General features: G+C 40.2%; 2 protein-coding genes across 3 annotated transcripts in view; both read left to right on the top strand.

The window, feature by feature from the left end:
• pla2r1 (phospholipase A2 receptor 1) overlaps positions 1 to 7,618 on the top strand; it is a 31,453-nt gene extending 23,835 nt beyond the window's left edge. For both annotated transcript variants that reach the window (XM_082532484.1, XM_082532485.1), the window contains 6 exons: positions 2,720 to 2,912; positions 3,038 to 3,172; positions 4,125 to 4,247; positions 4,323 to 4,499; positions 6,444 to 6,479; positions 6,721 to 7,618. In XM_082532484.1, the coding sequence (XP_082388610.1) occupies positions 2,720 to 2,912; positions 3,038 to 3,172; positions 4,125 to 4,247; positions 4,323 to 4,499; positions 6,444 to 6,479; positions 6,721 to 6,938 (882 nt within the window). In that variant the 3' untranslated portion in view covers positions 6,939 to 7,618. The remainder of the gene's footprint in view (positions 1 to 2,719; positions 2,913 to 3,037; positions 3,173 to 4,124; positions 4,248 to 4,322; positions 4,500 to 6,443; positions 6,480 to 6,720) is intronic.
• A 1,263-nt stretch (positions 7,619 to 8,881) lies between these two features.
• ly75 (lymphocyte antigen 75) overlaps positions 8,882 to 22,142 on the top strand; it is a 25,771-nt gene continuing 12,510 nt past the window's right edge. The window contains exons 1-15 of the mRNA XM_082533679.1: positions 8,882 to 9,275; positions 10,651 to 11,022; positions 12,341 to 12,514; positions 13,005 to 13,166; positions 14,184 to 14,303; positions 14,900 to 15,040; positions 16,240 to 16,428; positions 16,703 to 16,863; positions 16,998 to 17,105; positions 17,524 to 17,612; positions 17,716 to 17,885; positions 19,301 to 19,500; positions 19,765 to 19,907; positions 21,735 to 21,813; positions 21,899 to 21,970. Coding sequence (XP_082389805.1) covers positions 9,179 to 9,275; positions 10,651 to 11,022; positions 12,341 to 12,514; positions 13,005 to 13,166; positions 14,184 to 14,303; positions 14,900 to 15,040; positions 16,240 to 16,428; positions 16,703 to 16,863; positions 16,998 to 17,105; positions 17,524 to 17,612; positions 17,716 to 17,885; positions 19,301 to 19,500; positions 19,765 to 19,907; positions 21,735 to 21,813; positions 21,899 to 21,970 — 2,277 coding nt within the window. The 5' untranslated portion in view covers positions 8,882 to 9,178. The remainder of the gene's footprint in view (positions 9,276 to 10,650; positions 11,023 to 12,340; positions 12,515 to 13,004; positions 13,167 to 14,183; positions 14,304 to 14,899; positions 15,041 to 16,239; positions 16,429 to 16,702; positions 16,864 to 16,997; positions 17,106 to 17,523; positions 17,613 to 17,715; positions 17,886 to 19,300; positions 19,501 to 19,764; positions 19,908 to 21,734; positions 21,814 to 21,898; positions 21,971 to 22,142) is intronic.

Raw genomic sequence — 22,142 nt, 5'->3', positions numbered from 1 at the left:
GATTCACTCTTCCCAGTCTGGTGCAGGTCTACAATACTTTTCCTGGTGTCCTTCGAAAGCTCTTTGGTCTTGGCCATGGTGGAGTTTGGAGTCTGACTGTTTGAGGCTGTGGACAGGTGTCTTTTATACAGATGATGAGTTCAAACAGGTGCCATTCATACAGGTAACGAGTGGGGGACAGAAAAGCTTCTTACAGAAGACGTTACAGGTCTGTGAGAGCCAGAGATTTTCCTTGTTTGAGGTGACCAAATACTTATTTTCCACCCTAATTTACGAATAAATTCTTTACAAATCCTACCATGTGGATTCATGGATTTTTTTTTCACATTCTGTCTCTCACAGTTGAAGTGTACCTCTGGTGCAAATTACTGACCTCTGTCATCATTTTAAGTGGGGGAACTTGCACAATCGGTGGCTGACTAAATACTTTTGCCCCACTGTACCTCTGTAGTGTGTTTGTGTGAGATATTACTGTGTGTATCTTTAAACAAATTCTTTTTGGACATACACAGACTGCTTCCGATACCTAAACGGCTTTCTTGGTTATGTGCGCCTGGTTAGCCTAAAGGCTAAATCACAATCACCAGGAGGTTTTTGTCAGCTGTTTGGGGAATACACATTTTTCCCTAGCAACTAGATTGTCACACAGCAGTCTCTAGGCCTGTATGACTGGGGCCATCTTCACGTGATCCTACACACATCACACATCAAGTTAGCGCCACATGGTTAGTGGTCACGTGTCTGCAAAACCTCAGTGTGAAGAGTTCAGAGTTATGCAGTACATTTTTTGTTAAAAAGCATTTCTACCAAGCTCCTGTCTTCAGATTTAACGCATTCAATTTAATTGTTATTAAGAAGGAAAACTTCAAAGATTTAACTTCAATTAACTTACATTTGTTGTTTTTTGGTGGGGTTTTTTTTTAAATGTTATTATCTTTTCCAGCAAAGCTCACTTTGTCCTTGCACACTTTGTTTTTTTGCAGAAAAGTCCACTTCTTTGGACAAGACTAAAAGGTTACAGATCATTAAGCATGCAGATGAAAATGTTGCAAGTTGTGAAAGCAACAGTGAGAATGAAATACTGAACGAAACAATCAGTATTAACCTCAAAGCACAACCACATATGATGACACAAAACGACAGCACATCCTTATTGCTGCACACTAACAGAATAATAAGCAATAAACCGAAGACATTACACCAGACGAAGCACTCAGAGTGCAAACCTTTCCCAAGGCAGCTCACTCAGTGGACAGTATTTGCTTTTAAGTAAACAGTATTTGTTTTTGTACATATATATATTCACCTTGTTTTCCTTGCTCCTTTTAAATGTACTTTAAGATCTTTGTAGTCCAGAAAAAATAAAGCATCTTGGGATCTGCTTGAAAGAAAGGCAGACATGAAATGCAAAAGTGATATCAGACATCAAATATGACATGATATTTGAAGGAAAACTAAAACGTGATACTTAGAATCCCCATACATTATTCTCTGTATGCCTCTATGTTGTCGGTACAAACATTGGCAGTAAGAAACAGTCTTAAATAGCTCCATAAAGCTGTTGATCTGTTGATCTCAAAGAGAGGTCAGAGGTCAAGTGTGACATGACATTTTAAATCTTTATGCACTACTTTCTATATGTTACACACAACACACTTATAAGGCTTTTTGTGAGTTTTAAATAAATCATTAAGTTGGCCTTGAAGACTTCGGTGGATGGAAGCCAACCTTTAATAGCTTCTTAACATGAACCCACACTACATACCTTTTAGCAGAATGCATTAAAAACTTTTCAAACCGTTATGTTTACAACCAGAATGAGCCTCACACATGTAAACACAACCAAAAAAATATATCCTCCTTGGTGTATATATAGTGTACTGCTGTCACACAGTTGAGATAGCATTGTGTGCCAACTTCCTACTTTCTAACAGTCTGAACAATCAGATTAAAGGGACCTGTTTCAGTGTCATGGGATCTGATTTGTGACTCCTGATAGGTGAGGCTGTGGACTTCTGCTGACAAAGGGAAGTGATATTTAGACGTTTCTGGGTGTGTGGGATTTAGCGGAGTTGAAGCAAAAGCATTTGATTATCGTTTACTAGAGGACGTCACTCTAGTTAATATCACTGTCTTATTCCTTAGTGAGACTTCTGTTGGCGTGTTGCCCATGTAGAGATCTCGTGGGCACGTGTTTTCCCGTCAGTCTTCCTAGCCACTGTAAAATATCGTGAGCGTCGAGACAAATGAACACAGTGTGTGTGAGGAGCCGATTTCCTCTATTATATGTATTTTATTACTCATGTTAAAGATAAGCCAGCTACTCATTTTTATTGTAGGGTCTGCCTTACAGTATAAAGCGCCTTCAAGCGCCTGTTGTTGTGATTTGGTGTTGTATAAAGAAATTGAATTAAATTCAATTAGCAAATTTTAGTCAGTAATACATTGACCGGTAGCTAGATGCTTCCTCAGAAACATATATCTCCTTAAATAAAGTTTTTTTATTTTTAAATATATAACACAACAGATGGTTTTATGCAGTAAAATATAGAATAAAATGTGTGTTGGGCTGAAGAAATACACCTGACACACTGGTAGAAAGCCAGCGCTAATGACAGTTTATCCACGCGAGCGTCAGCACTGATTGCAGGAACATTTTGGTTGCTTCTTATTTAAAGTTAAGTCATGACTGACACTTTGTGACTGTGCTTCCTTACAGAGCGGCATCAATTATCAGTGGTCGGATGGCAGCGACACAGTGTACACGCACTGGGACGCAGCCGACGACGATGACGACTTTGAGACCGGCGAGTGCGTGTACATGGACGTGAATGGAGGCTGGCGGCGAGCTGACTGTGAAACACTGCTGCCAGGAGCCCTGTGCCATGTTCCCCAAAGTCCCTCCAAGCCAAGTCGGTGCTACTTCAGTGAAAATCCGTGCACCCGACATTGCATCTATTCAGCTTTTGGTTTCTGTAGTTCACAGCGGAATGTGTGAAAATACCCATTTCCTGCCTTCTCCTGCTGTCCCTCGCAGGCAATAAACCGTTAACCGCGAATGTGATGGCGTGTCCCTCCACATGGGTGAAATTTGGACATGGTTGTTACAGCTTTGAGTCCGTGGCGGAGAAACGTAGTTTTGAGAAGTCAAGAGAGCACTGCAGGAATAAAGGTAAGCTATTCGTCGGATATGACTTACAGTCACTACCAACGCAGCTGCTATCTGTTAATGTTTCCAGACCGATAGCTGTAAATTATCTTATTTCTCAGCTGTTTTTTCAGACTGTGACATGACGTGTTGCTTTTTGAGTTTCTTTAACCTGCTTTACTTTGTCAGACAAGTTCTATTTAAGTGATTTCTTGATTCAACAGGTCTGCCAATAATCAGGCCTGGGTGTGGCTAGTGAAATTAAGTGTGGTTAATCCCAGTTCATTCATGATTCACCAAGGAGAGGAACTACTTTTTCAAATAGGGACAAATAGATCTGAAGAGCTTTTTTCCCTTAATAACTGAAGCCATCATTTTAAAACTGCATTTTGTGTTTACTCGGGTTATCTTTCTCTAATATTAAAATGTGCTTGTTTATCTGAAACATCCGAGTTTGACAAAAAATCTCGAAATCAGAAAAGGGGGAGATACTTTTTCACAGCACTGTAGGACCACATGCAGCACCTAGATTAATGAAGCTTAGCTGAACTTGGCAAGAAGTTCAGAAGCAGGATGAAACAACGAGCCTGTCTCTCTGCAAAGATAACATCCACCCACAGCAATAAAAAGTAAAGTGTAAAGTTAAGCTGTGTTTTGTTTTGTTTTTTGCGGCGGGTTATTTGTCTGGTATTTTCTTTGATTTTTTCCTTAAGACGTCTCTTCTCGCCTGCCAACTTCACAGTTATAACAGGACAGAGCCAAGTTGTTGTTTCACCCTGCTTCCTATCTTCTATCTCTTCTAAGTCAGGCTAGCATTCTCAGCGTATCTGCTCATATATTGCATTGAAAAATGAAGGTTAAATTCAAACGTCTGCCTTTTAGTAAGAAAGCAAATAAATATTTTCGTCATATTCGCATTCCTTTGCAACACTAATTATCGTGAGTGTGTCATGTTTCTGTTTTTGTCACCCACTAGTCAACACGTCCGATGTCCTGACCATTGAGGATGAGACAGAGAACCGTTTCATCATGGAGCAGCTCTGGTCATCGAGGCTCCTTCCCCAGACCTTATGGTTGGGGATGCACTTCAATGTTGACAGTAAGAGTCAGTCGCTTTTCTGTACCATCAGATAAACACAATGTCGTGTCATTAAAGTGAGGAATCTGCTTTTAGCTGACTCTATGGCCTGGGTAGATGGTTCACCAATGGAGTACACCAACTGGCCCCACAAAGGTCCAAACCCCAAGCTGCTGACTGAGGATTCCTGTGTCACTACTAGGGTAGTTGATGGTACTTGGCACTTTACACCGTGCACAGAGCGGCTTGGCTTCATCTGCAAAATCATCTCAGGTAACGTGAATCAGAGGCTCCCAAAATCTGCACCTAAGTCACAAAGAAAATAAAAGAACTGACATTATAACAAAAGTGGAGTACAGAGAAGATTAGATACAAGACATAAAAGTAAACTCCTTGTTCACTCTGCTGGAGGAAGATTTGAATCAAACTCTAAATATTATTTCTACGTCTTTCAGCTCAGTGTTTTGGCTTTCCAACTGACAGCCAGTTTTCAGTGTTTTGGGTGAAAACAGTAGAGCAGCCAAACAGCTCCTTCTGAACACAAATCAAGCAAGCAACTATTTGGTGAAGTATTTTGCTTTCTCTTGGAAATCCATCCATCCATGCTCATCTGTGTTTGCAGCTCATTTTAATGCTCTCAACGTGGACAAGTCAAACTTCAAAACAGGGAAGGCAGGATAGTTACAAGTGCTATAACCCTATGCAGAAGGTTGTGCTCATTCTAAACAGATAAACAGCCTGGAAACTAAATTTGTGGCTCCTAAAGAACACTACCACAGGAGGCATGTGTAGAAACTGTGAGCATTACACTCACTGCCCACTTAATTCATTAATATATGAATTTAAATATCTTATTAGAAAGTCACATGGCAGCAACTTGATACATATAGGAAAGTAGACGTGCTGAAGTTCAAAACTGAGAATCAGAATGAGGAAGAAAGATGACTTAAGTGACTTCAAACGTGTCATGGTTGATGGTGATGGTGATGGAGTAATCTGAGTAATTCAGAAACTGCTGACTAACTACTGGGATCTGGGCTTTAGCGAGTATGACCCTAAAAAGAGCAAATAGCAAGCAGCAGGTTTCTGCAAAAATGGTTTGTCAAGTCATGTCAGCTTTATTTATATAGCACATTTAAAGGACATCAAGTGTCGGCCAAAGTGAAAGTGAACAGAGAGACAATATAATCAAATAAAAATAGATAAGATAAAAAACATTGTAACACATCCATATATACACACACAGGCAGACTCTTATATATACTTGTTTGTAGAAATATACATGTATGTGTACATATGCACATGCATATACAAAAGTGTACACATACACACACAAGCACACATACGTGAACATAAAATACATGTATACATATACACAGGCGGAACAGGCTTGAGTGACAGATGCCTAAATAGAGAGAGTTACAGTAGTCAAGACGTGATGATATGAAGGCATGGATAACGGTTTCCAGATCTTTAGATGATATTTTTGAGTTTAGAAATGCTCCTGAGTTGGAAAAAAATGCCACAAACAACTGAGTTTATTTGTTTGTCCAGCTTGAGGGTAGAATCGAAAATGAAACCAAGATCTTTTACATGGGGATGTACATTAGCTGATAGTGGGCCCAAGTCCTTTCTTATGAGACTAACAGACTCTTGCTTACTGAAAAACTCTGTCGATGTCAGAGGTCAGAGAAGGGTAGTCAGACTTGTTCAAACTTATAAAAAGGCAACAGTAAGTCAAATAACCACAGGTTACAAGCACATCTCTGAATACACAACAAAGGGTTACAGCAGCAGAAGACCACACCAGGTGCCACCCCTGTCAGGCTACAGTTTGCGCAGGTTCACCAAAATTAGACGTTAGAAAATAGGAAAAATGTTGCTTGGTCTGATGACTCTCAATTTCTGCAGCAGCATTTGGATGTTGAGGTCATACCATGGACTAAACAACATAAAAGCTTAAATCCCTTTACTGGTTCATTGTGGTGGATTCACAGGTTTCTTTGTTTGTCTGTTTGTTTTATATATTTAGCTCTATAGAAATGGTTAGAAATCATTATTGAGACCTAAAATAAATCAAATGTTCATATTGATTCTTTTGATAATTGTTGCTGCACCGTAACATAACATTTGAAAGCATAAACTTTTCCTATTTATTGATCTTTGCTGCATATTCTCACCTGATGAGTTCAAAACGGTTGTGCATTTCTTTTCCAGATGGAAATACTGAGGTGGAAGTGAAACCGCTGAATGGTAAAGTGCATTTCAAGCTAAATAACTTAAAAACATTGAATGTTTTTCCGTAGGTTTGATATGTGTGAGGACGCTGTTTCATGTTGCAGGGCCGCGTTCAGCTGGAAGCTCAAATATGTGGCTAAACATGCTGACCGCGATTCCTGCTGCAGTGTTTAAGCCCTTTGCATGCTATTTAATAAGAGGTTCACACATTAAATTTAGAGCACGACTACATAAGAGCTGCTGTTGTGCGTTTCAGGTTTGCATCACGGTGTCATCCCCGCTGCTGTGCTGGCAGCGTTGCTAATCTTTATCCTGCTGGCAGGGGTAATGTGGTTTCTGTACAAGAGGAGCTCCGGACGTTTCCAGCGGCTCCCCACGCTCGGCAGCGCTTATTTCAGGCAAACGGACTCGCAGGCTACGGAGTCAGATGGAAACGTTCTCATCGCAGACCTGGAGCCTCCCTCGGGAGAGTAGCACGCGTTGACTTTTTTCTTCCTCGAAGCCTCTGCTGTCCTCCCGTGCTCCGTCACCTTGTCACCGTCAGCTACGGATGCCGCGCTGCACTGTAAAACTGTGATGCTGACTCCTCAGGACAGTGGTGAGATGATGACGGCAAGCAGTTTCGAGCGCGTCTCTAGTTTTCATTTACTCGCACCATTTAGGTCACCAAACACTTGCAAAGACACTTGAAGGCCACGGACTAAGAGATCACACAGACCAAGAAGGGACGCTAAAGAGCTTTGGACTTGTTTGAAGAGGTTCCGTTTGATGTCATCCGGGATTTATTCTGTTATGATTTGTAAACAGTGTTAAGGAGAATAATTTAAGACATGCTCTTGGGCTTCTTTTCAGGGCAAAAAGTCACTTTCATTGTCAAGCATGAGTACGATTCATGATAAAATATTCTTTACAATGATGCTTTGTTCATTCAGACTTCTGTTGATGGGTCTGTATGCATGGTACAGTATTTTGTCAGTATTACTTATTTTGTCATTTTTTATTCTCTCATGTGTACGTGCTGTATGTTGGTCATGACCAAATAAGTACTGGGACTGAATGGATTTGCTTGGTTCTGGCTGCTGACGAAAAGAACACAGAGGGATATATGTTTTGCACAGTTTTATTTGTGTTTTAATAAATCGAATTTGGTTGAATGGTTTCTGTTAGTTTCATTATTACTTACTGTACTTTCAATTTGCCTGGTGTTATTTTCTTTGCTTCATCACCTTAAACCCACACTTCCTCTTAGACGGCCAACTTAAAAGATGCCAGCAGAAACCACAGTGAGGTTGTGCATCTCGTATTTAACTATGTTTTGTCTTTTGGGCATTACTATTTTTACCAGAAAGAAATCTAAAAACTTAGATTGACGTGAGGGACAGAGATCAGAGTCCTTACAGACTGCCTGGGGAATAATGTTATTGATATAGTAATGATGTAGGGCCATAAAGGTCATTGTCCTTTTTTATTATCAAAGGAAACCATTCGTGCCTATCGGTTTCCCTTGAATGTTATCTGTTATGTTTTATGATCTCACCCTGAAACAATTTCTTGATAAATTTCTTCACTGTCCTGAGGGCAAACTTTTTTCCTGACATGGTGCCCTTTAAGTAATAATTTAATAATCACCCGGTGTTTTGTTGATCTCTGTAAAACGCACAAACGTCTCGGTGTGTGTGCAGTAATTATCGGTAACGAAGCTGGTGAAATAATAGAGAATAAACAGAAATGAAAGGACAGGTGATCAGCTGTTAGCTGTCACGGGACTTTCATAGTAGATGAAAAAACACCCGAAAGCCCGATTATTCAGGGAAACAACCGAGTGGGTGCGAAATACCTTTCTGGGCAGGGTATGTGAAAGGAAGACGCCAGAAAATAACCAGAAAGTTCACGGTCCTTGAGGGCGAAACCGGAAGAAGAACGTCCCCACCTTCCAAATTAAAATTTAACGGTTGACTACGTCAACTTTTTTCTTTAGGTTTTTTTTTTTTTTACAACACCGTAATTTAAAAATATCCGATTTTTGGCTAAGTATTTAAATTTCTAACATAATTCTGGAACATGTTTTACTCCTTTGTCCTATTTTTATTTTTTATTTAAAGTTTCTCAAATGGGATAGCCTAATATCATTTTTAAACTCGTAATTTGATATGTTTTTAAATGTAAATGTGTTCTAATATTTTTTTAATTGTATCTGATAATACTGATTTTGGTAAAAAAAAAAAAAAAAATTCAAATTTGACTTGGGGTTTCGCTTTATAATGGAGTTGGTTTCATTTCTTACCATGTTGGAAATACCCCTTTTTATATTTATGTAAATTGCATAATTATTGCATAAACATGGGCCTGAGCTGTAATATTTTATTTTATGTGGATGTGGTTTTACATATAGATTTAATATATAATTTTGACTTCTATTAGAGTCCTTCTGCATGCGCCTGTAGTGTCTGCTAGTCTGATCCATCGTGCGTAGCAGCTGTTTATTTCATAACGCTCCCTCTGAAAGGTTTCTCGTTGCTGTTGTTTTATTCGTTAAGCGGAAGTTTGTTGCTAAATTGACTTGGACTCAGTGGATGACAAGACTTTCAACTGGGAGAACTGGGTGGCGTCGGCGATCACTTTCGCTTTGGAGCTCAGTTATCAACCGGCCTAAACTAAGTGCGCCACGCTCAGAGGAGGCTTTATGATTATAACAGAAAGACTCGGTCGTGACCATGCCGAGTCTATCCAGAGCGCCTCTTTGTCTTTGTTTGTTGATATTGTTGGAGGCAGCTGTTCACTGGGGAACTGGTTCACCAGCTGCAGGTTTAGGTGAGTAGATCCGACACTTTGCTTTCATTTCTGTTCACTTGCCACACTCTCATTAAAGTCGCGTCTTCATTCCTCACTTGGCGCAAATGAGCAAAAACTTCTCCCATAAAAGCGCGAACCTAATTTTTAGGATGCGAAACACTTTTAACTGACAAGATTTTGGATTGAGATACAAACTCGGCGTTTGCTTATCTAGATGAATGCTTGTTTATTATTATTATTTTTACTTTGTTTGCTTGTTTTGTTTTTTGTTGTTTTCTTGCCCCCCAGTGTTATGTCTGACAGGTCAAAGAAATCGCTATCTCATCCTTCCCTCCCTCCCGAGCAGCTCCGTAGAGCCAAAATATCGGCATATTACTGCCGTGACACCAAGTCGAAACTGTACTCTGATAGTATTCCTGCTCAGTTGTTCTTTAGCTTCAGCCTGTAAACATTTACCCAGATCACCTTGTCCCCGCCTACTGTCCTCTTTTATAGTTCCCCTCTCTCAGCATAAATATGAAACTCTTTTATGAAGTCAAATGAATAATTCTCGGTGCGGGGATATTTGTGTATATATATTTATTATGTATTCATTTAAACGAGTAGTTTCACTCTAATAGAGCTGTATTGGTATGCATTTACACTGCATATATATATTTTTTTAAATAGCATTTTTTTATGTGTCAGTCTCAGATCTCTAAGTGGTGCGTGCCCACATTAATCATGGAAACAAGGTCAAAGTTTGAAACGGTGAGGTCTGCCTGTGTGCAATTAAAACCTGTGAGCTAAAGTGTCACGCTTCAGACTGGTTCAAAGGCTTGGTCTCCTTTGAAAAAGAGATGTTAATCTCGAGGGACGTCCCGATTAAATAAATGAATAAATAATAAAGTTTTTGTCACAGCTGTTAAAATTTAGTGAGACACAGTGAACATGTAAGTTAACTTCCATGCAAGGAATGGAATCCAACTCGTTAAAGGTGCTTTCCGGACCTTTTTTTTTACAAGTGTCAGCCAATCAGAATAAAGTTGGCTTAGAGAGGCTTCAGGTTTTATTTTGTGCTGAGTCATGCAAAGCTACTCTAGAATTAAGTTCAAAAATGAGGATAAAGAGCTGCAAACATCTTCACTTTAATTATGTCTGAGAACTGGTGACAGTGTGGGAACACAGTAGCGATGAGGGGCAGCCGATCAGAGCAAGGCTGCCTTAAAGGGAGTTGAGGGGGCGTTGAAATGGATTGCTTGAGAAGTGGAATGAACTCAGAGGAAGATAAATGATGATTATTTTTGAACTGTGGCTCATGCCAAGCTACTCTAGCACCGTCTGGGGATTAAAAGTGCAAAGCTAAGCGTAATAAGTCCCCTTTAAACTTGTGTTTTCTGTCCTGTCATCACAGATGAGGATGCTTTCACCATTCAGCACCAGAGCACAGGGAAATGCCTGAGTGCATGGGGTTCAGCAAACCTGAGCCTCGCCACCTGCAACTCAAACAGCAAGTCCCAACAGTGGAAGTGGGGTTCAGGTCAACGGCTCTTCCATGTGGGAACATCGCTCTGCATGGCGCTGGACGTCAATTCCAAGATGTTGACTATGTTCGACTGTGGCTCCAACATCCTGCTATGGTGGAGCTGTTTTGATGGAGTTGTTTACACTGTTTATCAGATGGGCCTGGCGGTCAACAACGGCAAAGTAGCGCTCAGTCGGGAAACTAATGACACTTGGGTAAGAGGAGAATCCCAAGACAACATCTGCCAGAGGCCATACCGCGGTAAGTGTGGATTCCTTTCTCTTATCTAAGAGACAGAATTGCTTACATGGACTGGCTGTTTTCTTTTCTTTCTTTCTTTTTTCTGAATAGTGCTTCAGGAACTAATTTGTCAAGAAATTAGTTAAAGTCAGCTTGTGCTTCTGTTGTGTTCACTTCTTGAACTAAATGTGAAGACAGTCCAGGCTTGTAACACATTACACCTCTGGCTCTTGTGTCACCTGACCATACAAATTCTGGTCCCTTTTAAACACACCCTGTCAGCTTAATTGTTGTCAGGCCTCTCAGTTATTGCTTCTTTGCGCTGGGCAACAACACAGGGTGTCAAATTCCAGGTGTTAAACTTGCTCTGAAAACGTAGAGTCTGCCTGTTCCGTTTCTTTTGTTTGTCGTTGTGGTCGTGCAATCGTCTGCAGCATGTCTGCAAGGTGCAAAGGCTCAGACTTTTACTTTCTTTTCTGTGTTCATTCCTGTTTTGATACACATTCCACCGAACACTGCAAGGTTAAAGAAATATTCAGGTAGTGACCGAATGTTTGGCCATAACATTTTAAATAACTGTGTGTTATTAAAACAGTTTAAGCTCTTGATTAAGGACACTGAAGCTTAGGAGGTGCTCTAGAAGTACATGATGCAATACCAACCAGACCTGATCGACTGCCACGTCTGATCCACGTATTTGAAACAGAAGAGCATCTTGTTTATTGTCATTTTTCATGTCTGCAGTAACATTTAGAGAGAAGTTCTTCTTCAAATGGCCCATTATTATGTGTTCAGATCCTTTTTGTGGCAATACAGGAAAATTAGTTTGAGTGCAGAGAGCATGAATATTAAATTCAATCACAATGATGATGCAGACTGAGCTGAAGATGCACTTACATGCTACTTTTCGCATTTAACTGAATCAAAACTCCTTTCTTGGGACTTTGTTTCTTTTCTGTCACTTTCTGTCACTGAAGCAATAAACAAAGCACAATTTTTGCATCGTCTTTGATTTCAGTTTCTCCACAGACTTGTTGGGGGTGCAGGAAGGAAGGGAGACGTTGGCTTATAAACAAGCCTAACCTCCCCTTCTTCACATTCATTTATTTATCAGTATACAGGAATTGATCTAAGGAGTAGGATGAGCTGTCTATATTGGAAGCTCACGTTTGATTGTGTGTATTACGGTACGAAGAAGGTGCTTTGGTGTTTGCAGGAGGGCGTCAAATTTCATCTCATCCGTCGCTGCTGCGAGATGATTTACGAGTCGTCGAAATGAAACGACTACCACGGGCTTGAAATAGATCTTTGACTTTGTTCACTTCTTCTCTCGGTGCAGTCATTTATACCATGGATGGGAACTCTGCCGGCAGCCCCTGTGAGTTCCCCTTCAAGTACAATAACAGCTGGTATCATGGATGCCTCCCCGATGCAGAATTCCCTGGAATGTCCTGGTGTGCCACCTCCTCAGACTATGACCAAGACAAGACGATGGGACGCTGTCTGAAACCTGGCACGTTGTATTTTTATTTACTTGTAGTTTTAATGGTTTAATGTTTTTTAACTGTTTCTTTATTCACCAAGCCACTAACATATTTATTTTTGAGAGCATTTAAAGCAGAAAAAAAATTTGTGTGGTCATTTCCAAATGATGTCGTTGCACAGTTTAACCAACAGGGCGGGGTCAGCTCCATTAATAGTTAGCACTGTCTGCAGCACATGTAGCGGTATAACTTTAGACTCATGTTATATATAAAGAATATATTCTTATATCAACATCAAAATATTTACCCTATTTAAAAAAGTTACCCTAATAATCTTTTTGTATATTGTTATATTAATATAACAGTTCACGTTCATGATATTAATGACTTAAACATTCTCGTTGCACATAAATGTGTCCAAGCTTAAATCCACTTTTATTTGTTAATATTGAATATCCGAAGCTACATGAAACACAAACTGTTGATACTGATACTGTTGTTGTGTCTTTGACTTTGCAGAGGAGGGCTGCCAGACTCTTTTTACTGGTCCAGACGGCGATTCATGCTATGAGTTTGTCACCAACGGTGCGGTGACCTGGCACGAAGCTCTGGATTCGTGTCGCAGTCAGGGAGCAGATCTGCTTAGTTTCTCTGGGCCCGATGAGCTCAATTCTACAATCTGTAAGACTGACTTACTACTAGTACTTCTATTACTGCGGCTACTTCCATAATACAATTAAAAAAACACAAAGGTTTAAAAAAATAAGTACATTCAGATTGTCTTTGTGACAGAAATGTCTCATTTACAACAAAAAATTGCAATAATGGTGACATGAGCAATGCTCGAGATTTTGATTTTAAAAGAAGTATAAATAAGTAATGAGAAAAATGATTCAGATCGTCACTGTATGAGCAGGCCTGTGCTTCTCAAGGTCTTGAACTATTAGTCACACAACCTGGAAATAAAAAACACACACACAGAAACACACTTTTCCTACCTTTAGTCAGTCAGAACTAATCCTTCTAAAACAATCCTGTCGTAATGTGAATATTTTCTGTACTGTGGTGATTTCTAAATGACTTTATTTAAAGTTTCTTTCTCCTTCCTTCTATCGCTTTGTCTTTTATTAGTTTATTAGTCTGCTTCTCCTATTTAGTGTTCCTTGTGTGACAAGTAGAGACGTACAGAAAGGAAAAGAATCTGTGAACGACTGCAAACTTTCAGTCTAAATAAGTCCTGGGATTTTTGTTCTTACTTTTTTATTTCTGAATTTTCCAAGTATGATGTCATAGAAGCCACATATTTTTCATTTCCTCAATTTGTTTTATTTATGTCCTTTGCTTCTTAATCGTCATTCTTTGGGATTTTCAGTGGATGATTACAAAAGGGTGAACTGTAAAATGTTCGCCTATACAACCCCATTTCCAAAAGAGTTGGAGCACTGTGTAAAATGTACATTAAAGAAACTGAATTTAATGGTTTGCAAATCTCACAAAATCTTACTTTATTATCATCAGCCTGCAACTGGATGCATGTGATCTTCAGGCCATCTTTTTGGAATTGAGATTGCATCTAAAGAGTAAATGAAACAGCTGTGGAGGCTCAAAGTTCCAACTTGATGATTGAAACTGCATTAGACTTACAATTTCCTTCATTACATTTACTTGTCCTGTGTGCTGTGGTGTTGCATTGTGCAGTGTTGGACGGCCTTGGCAGAATGCCGGAGAGGATGTGGATCGGCCTTCACCAATTAGATACTTCTCAAGGATGGCAGTGGTCAGATGGCTCTCCTCTCTCCATGTTACGCTGGGAACAAGGTAACAGTGAATATGAATGTATTTTTCACCTGTTACTTACTACTCATTCTCTCTGAGAACTGTGCTGCACATGTTCTCATTTTGCAGCCTCGTTTGTAGGCTTTGTTTCCACAAAACCAGAATAACACAGTTTCACTTGCCAGAAACACCTGGTCCTCTCACCACACCAAATCTTGCATCAACGCTGTGTTTCTGCTCGTCTATGAAAGGGAGCGTTGGTGTCGGTCAGAGAAACAATGAAACTAGTGTTGTGAAGAAACCCACTGTGCCACACACTGTGACACTGGGACTGCTAATGTTGTTGAATGACCCATTTACAGTACTGAGTAATGCCTGCTAGCTTTTGTAATGTGTATTTCTTCTTAACGAGAGCAAGCATGAATGTAGCATGAAGTATATTGCAGTCATTTAGTTTTCCATTGATATAAACTCTTTGTGATTGCTCTCATCAGCAAGATTGTGCTGGATCAGAGAACTCTGAACTTCTATGTAAAGCACAGTTGATATGCTAAACTTTGAATGATACCCACATCTCTTGTCCTTCTCGCAGTGACTGTTTATTTTTATTGATATTTGTGTGGTTATATATGTAACAGGAATGCCCTCCACCTCCATCATCATTCTGTCAGACTGTGGAGTCCTGAACTCCAAGACCAACTATGAAACGATGGCGTGTAACAGGCGGCTGCCATACGTCTGCAAGAAGAGAGTCAATGCCAGTGAGACAACAACAACAGGTGAGCTGGCTGCTGGCGCTCAGCAGTTACACTTCTATTGAGTCATACTTACAAAAAAAAAAGAAAGAAAAAGATTTGAGCGCCGATTTGGTTCACCACATATACCGCAGGGCTTGTTGCGGCAGTCTGGGTTTGGTTTGGGGCTCTTTGTTGCGTTTCTTCCCCCGCTTTCTTTCATCGCTTTCCTGTCTAAATCTTCACTGTTCTGTCAAATGAATGTAAAAATAATGTGCTAATCCTAATGGCCCTGCTAAGCTGTGCTGATACGCAGTAATGCTTTTGAGATGAATTCTAATGTTAGCCTGCTAATAGGTTTACAATAACAATGCTAACAAGTATTCTTAGTTTAGTTTGTCAGCTTGCTAAGGTCTCAATAACAGAGGGCAACTATCTGGCAACTACCACATACAAAAGAAAGATGTATATTTCCCAACTGACCAGGGGTTGCAGCAGGTATACAGCGCTGCACCAAAGATCTTTTCGTGATTGCTTTGACTGCTAGCAGATTGCCACGGTTGCTGATCGTTTGTCTGGAAGTCTTATCAGACTGCAAACAGTCTTTTAAATACTTCTCAGACATCGAAAAGTATAATGCAAACTGGAAATGGACAACATTTGTCTTCAAAGTCAAAGCTGAACCTTTTGAAATGTGCTGGTTGCAGTGGGGAAGTGTTGTAGAGTTAATGGCAAGCATCTGAAGACAACTTGGCATCTTCCAACTGTTGGCAACTAAGGCAATCACGATCTGTTGTTGGTGCAGCACCCTCTTCGTAAACATTTTCAGCCCAGAAGCTTTATGACCATCTGCCCAGCCAGTAGTCAGCGAGTGTTTGCAGACACGTTGGTGTCTTTTATGCAAATAATGGGTGAACACAGTAATCTGCTAGCAACCAAAGCAATCATAACATTTTTAGTGCATTTCACTAAGCAGCTGGCAGCAACCTCAAGCATCCATTCACCAACAGATTGGGGAATATACATTCTTCCTTAACATAATACAATAATATAATAAGGTTGAGCCTCTTCTGTCACTTTTTTCTCACAAAATATTTTCCTTTTTTTCTTTCAAAGTAATGGTTTAAGGATAATACAGCACTGTGGATGTTGTACAAAATATGAAGCCCTCTAAGTTAAATAGCCTTGATCTAAAACGCCCAAATCCCCTCAAGGCCTCTGTGTGACTTGACTTCTCTCTACAGATTCTTTTGTCTATAAAGAAACGTTGTGTAAGGATGACTGGGTGCCGTGGAACGGACTTTGTTACAAGTTGATGGAGCAGCCAAAGAACTTCAACGCTGCCCAGGAACAGTGTAAAGCTGAGAATGGAGTGTTAGCCAGTTTCCACACTATTGACAGCAAAGAGATGATCAGCACTAATTTCCACGGAGGTAAAACTGTCCAAGTTTCTCTTGTGTTATAAATAATTTTATAATTCATATATTAATGAGTCTTCCTAACATGTTCTCATTTTCTCTATTTATGTACAACATGCATTTTTTTATTTTATAATAGAGCCATACAGTTAGTACTGAAGTATCGTGATTTACACCCTACTGCCTTATTTTTGATGAGAATGATTTCCAGGCCTATGCTTTCACTGTTCGAGTCAAATTTAAAGAAAGCCTGAAATTGAAAATGTTTGTGTGTGTTACTGCTCATCAGATGGCAAGACTTTAGATGTGTGGATCGGTCTGGTTGGTGTTGGCACAAACCCCACCGTTTTCAACTGGACGGACGGAGCACCCATCACCTTCACTTACTGGGCTCCATCACAACCGGTCCAGCCCACTTCGGATACCAGCTGTGTCTCGTACACTGGAGAGGTCTGTGTGTGTTGGTGTAACACACATCCACTGTACTCAAGCCTTGTGTGCACATTTGTGTATGTACTGCCAAGAGCATTACATTTGTCCTGTTTGAGGTCTTACAGAAACGCACGCTGTCTGTTTTTCCACAGTTTCATAGTTGGCGGATTGAGGATTGCACACAGATGCTGGCCTTCATGTGCCAGAGGAAAGGAGAGGTCAATGAATCAGCAGCACAGGTCGGATGTAGCTCGAAAGATGTGAGTATTCTCGCAAACAGCAGTATTTTACATTTCCTACTAAATGTGTGGTGAGATACTTCTACGCCTCCACACCAGCAATTAAATTTCATATGTTAGAAGGATGTAGAACCCATGCATATGTTTGGTGGTGTTATAACGAGAGCTTACTGTAAGGGTCAGATGATTTTTATGGCACTATGGAGTCATAAAGGAGTTGAGAAGCAGATGTCGAGCTCTATTGGCAGCTGTTGCGGATAGAAGCAAATAGATTTGTAAACTGAAAACAAAACTGTAATCCTTGATGGTGGGGGGGAAAAACACTCATGCGACTGTTGACAAGAAATCCTGTTGCAAAAAACAGCATGCATGTCATAACTTGAATCGTGAAAGAGACGTAGTTCTAGCTTGCAAAATATGACTGTTTTTAACTGACCAGGGTTGGAAGAGACATGGAAACTCCTGTTATAAAGTGAACATGACGCAAGTGTCCTTCAAGGACCGTTGCTACGTCACCATAAGAAACAGGTAATCAAAAGGGTTTTTGTTATCAGTCCAAAAGATGACCTATATTACATTTCTGTGGTTTTGCAGTTAAAGAAACTCACTCACATTTGACTGTTCTTTCCAGGTTTGAGCAGGCCTTTATTAATAGTCTGCTGCAAGAGACGGCAGGCAAGGAAACTCAGTATTTTTGGATAGGGTTGCAGGACATCAACAGCACCAGAGAGTACAAGTGGGTGAGGGCAGAGGGGTCGACGGATGTGGCAACATACACCAACTGGGGCGTGTTTGAACCAGGTACAAAGACTTGGGGCTAATGGCTAAAGTATCTGTATATAAAATGTTATAGCAGACTATAGTGTTACAACACATTGTATTTAATTGTGAACCTCTAATAGTAGTTTCTTTATACTGTGGAGGCTCAGATTTACTGATTTTTTTATTTTTTTTCTCGACCATTTAGGTTTTTAGAAATGTGAAATTTACCAGACACACTCATATATTATACCCCTGTAGCTTGGTCATTAACAAAGAGCCTGCCATGAAATGAGAAGGCTATGACGTGTGAGCCTAAAGTTTGATGAATCTGGCCTTTATAATCAAAATCCATACCTAGTGTAAATATGGCCATCCCCCTTTTTATATGTTCCGTATACGCTATTCAGAGAAATGTCTGTGCACCTCAGAATACTCGCTAACATGCAGTCAACATAATAAAAAATGATCTAGTTCTTAGCATTCCTTAAAAAGAGGTAAAAAAGAGGTAAATACAAGCCAAGATGTTTACATTTTTCCATTATTTATTTAGCAAAAACAAAGCCAAGATGCAGAAGTGGTATAAAAATCAAACCACTTTTAGCAGCAGTCACTTTGAAGTAATTATTATTTGACTTTACCAGTCTGCCATGTTGGTGAGGAGGAATTTTGGCCCATTCTTCTTGACAGCGTCGCTTCAGGCATTTGTTTATACACAGCAGTCTGAAGGTCCCACCCAGCATTTCAATCAGGTTGAGGTGTGGATTTTACCAGGGCATTGCAACATCTTGAGTCATTTCTTTTTCAGTCATTTCGTTGCAGATTTGCCTCTGTGCTTTGGATTGTTGTCCTGCTGCATTATATTATTTTGGGACAAGCTTTAGCTGTTGGACAGATGTCCTCATATTTGACTCTAGATACTTTGATATGCAGAGGCGTTCACGATTGACTCAATGATTGCTAGCTACTCAGGTCCTGTGACTGCAAAACAAGCCCAAGTCATGACCCCTCCACCACCGTGCTTGCCACAGTTGGCATTCTGTTGATGTGCTATGTTTGGTTTTCACCAAACATGGTGCTTTGGATCATAGACAGATATCTTTACTTTGGACTTGTCTGTACACAGCAGATTGTTCCAGGGGTCTTGTGGCTTCTGGCTTGATTTTGGTGACTGTAAAGATAAATGATATAAATCCCTATTGGGTGGTATTGGTTACACCAAAAGATGCAGAGCTGAACTTTCTTTTACTTCTATCAGTATCTTATATGTTTGTGTGAGAATATATGTTATATATAATCATATATGTTATAATAGATGTTTAACAAATGAAGACCCAAGTAACTTAATCGACTGCTCCACCACAATATGTCATAACATCAATGAACTGGTTATCGTAACAGACACAATCTACGTAATAAATGTCACTTTTAAAGATTGAATTTCATTTTCTTTATAGATCGGCAAGGAGGGTGTGTTGCAATTTCCACTGCAAAGCCTTTGGGTAAGTGGGAGGTGAAGAACTGCACTCTCTTCAGGGCCGGCACCATCTGTAGAAAAGACCTCATTACACCTCCTGCCCCAGAACCAGAACCAAACCTTAATGCATCGTGTCCTAATGGCTGGGTGTCCAGGCCAAACATCAAATACTGCTACAAGGTGTGTGTATGTGTGTGTCTCTTTAAACAGCACCAATAAGAGATGGCTCTTTTGTTTTGGTTTTGGTTTTTAGCAAAAGTGAAAATGGTTGTAAGTAGGAGTGGCAAAAGCACTGCACTGATTTTACATTTTGAAGTCTTTTTACAAGGCTTCAAGATCATTTCTCCTGAAAGGAAGTAATATGTAGTTTGGTTATAGCTAAACTGAGTTTTTTCACAATCTACACCATCTAAGCTGTCTTAAATTCTTCTTTCACCTTGGCAGGTGTTTCATGAAGAAAGGTTGAGCAGGAAGCGCTCCTGGGAGGAGGCCATGAGGTTCTGTCAGGCTCTAGGAGCCAATCTTCCCAGTTTCACAAACTTGGATGAAATGAGAGCCCTACACTTCATTATGAGAGAGACTATCAGGTAGGCACACAATCAACACAAGTTGTGTTTCCTGTTATAAGTAACAAAGGACTACTGTCATGCATCACTGTCACAAGAAGTGTCACATCATTTATGGAAGTCACAAGTCAAGCACAGGAACACAATACTATCTAAACTATTGTTTGTATACCAGCAGAAAGAAATGTATTTGTTTTTGTCACATTAAAGAAAAAAATTGCCCAAATTGAATTATTAAAAAAAAAGAGCAAATGAGGTTTCAAAATTGTGAAAAATGAGCATCATTCCTCGCTCTGGATATCTCTGGGGTTGTGTCTGTTAAGATTGCTGATTGACAGCTCTCACATGAATCTCCCTGAATCATGTTCTACTAGAGGTTTCTTCCTGTTAAAAGGGAGTTGTTTCTTCCCATTGTCACCAAGTGCTTGCTCATAGACTGTCATCTACCGGTAATTCTTGCCATTTTCTCTGTGTTATTGTAGGATCTTTTGTAGGATTTCAGCTGACTGTTTTTGTGAATTGGTGCTCTATAAATAAAACTGGCTGCTGAAACCAGCAGGATAAAGCCCGGTGAGAGCTGGCTCACCAGTAATAGCGGATTGTCTGTAAATCTCATCTTAGTTAGTGAAAATTTCCAAGTGTAAAGTCATTATTAAAGAGACAGCTGTCAGCGTGGCTCTTCTCAAAAGCAGTTCTGTTCTGTATTCATAGAAAATGTATGACCAGTTGCAGGAAAAAGGCAAATCTGTATAATCAGGCCCCATCTTTTCCTAAAGAGCTCATAATACTGGATTATCCCAATAGAGCACTTAGTTCTCAGACTGCTGGCTCCCTTGCGGCTCCTTGAGTTAACGGTAGAATGGAAGGCAGAGACTTCAGCATTCACATTGCTGGGGTTTTGCCCAAACACTGTAGGGTCTTTACCCTACCTACATTATAAAATGTGTGAGCCTATATTAGCGCTATATAAATTTGAATTAACTGGCTAGTTAACCATATGGTAAATGGCCTGTATTTGTATAGCGCTTTTCTAGTCCGTAAGGACCCCTTTACACAACCAGTCATCCACCCATTCACACACTGGTGATGAAAAGCTACATTGTAGCCACAGCCACCCTGGGGCGCACTGACAGAGGCGAGGCTGCCGGACACTGGCGCCACCTGGCCCACTGACCACCACCAGTAGGCAACGGGTGAAGTGTCTTGCCCAACGACACAACAACGAAAACGGCTCGAACCGTAGTAGCTCAAGTTCTATTAATAGAAACACTAATGCTAAAGTGGTGTAGCATTTATAACAGTTATATTGTTAATGGCTTGGTCATGCTGAAGAATCTGTCCTTCTATAGTTTTCTGTTTTTCTAACATGTACAATGTGTCAAACTCATGTCTGATAGTGTGATTGTTGGCAGGAGTCTTTGGAACTTTCCTGTATGAACAAATCAATATTCGTTATGGCTTTAACCTTTATACACACTTCAAACAAAGAGTGTGTACGGGAGGTGGTGGGGTGTGTACCGGCAGCCTTTTCTTTATCAGACCGGCACATCTAGTTGCTTTAACGAGGAGACGACTTGTAAACATGCTGCTTCGTCTTCGTGGGAGCATACCTAAGAGTTCAAACTTGTCTCTTTGCTCACATAAACATTGAGCGCACTCGGCTCGAGCATTGAAATAAACACATACCATCTCCGGTCTCACATTTCGCACGTTGCAGTTGAGTCAGCGAGGGGGGAGAAATAAAAGCTTACGTGAAACATCAAACTGTCTTAATGTTTAATTCTAATTATTATCTTCCTACTTGAAAGAAGGCTGGTTGAGTAACACAGTGTCCTCCTCTTCTTGCAGTAATAATCGGTACTTCTGGATCGGCCTGAACAGGAGAAACCCCGCAGATCGCTCGTGGCAGTGGAGTGACGGCCGGCCCGTGAGCATCCCAGCTCTAAACACACGTACCCCAATTTTTGTAAAATCTGGTGGAGTGTTTCATATCATGTTTGTGTCTTTAATAGGTATCTCTAGATATTTCATACAGAAATTTCTACGAGGACGATGCGTACGATCGGGACTGCACTGCATTCAAGGTGGGTCGCTAAACTGAGACTTTTAATAAAGATGGAAACATTTGGCTTACACAGTCGTGTGCTTTTCAGAATCTGTAGTCTCTATCCTTTCTCTTACAAAAGCTCAGCATTAAAAGTTGTTTCATGTTGTCAGACACAAACAGCTCCTGCATGTTTTTTTTTCTTCTCAAAC

This window comes from Aulonocara stuartgranti (assembly GCF_965226115.1).
Source record: "Aulonocara stuartgranti genome assembly, chromosome: 1".
Lineage (NCBI taxonomy): Eukaryota > Metazoa > Chordata > Actinopteri > Cichliformes > Cichlidae > Aulonocara > Aulonocara stuartgranti.
Note: the sequence above shows the minus strand (reverse complement) of the source record. Positions and strands in the feature narration are given on the sequence as shown.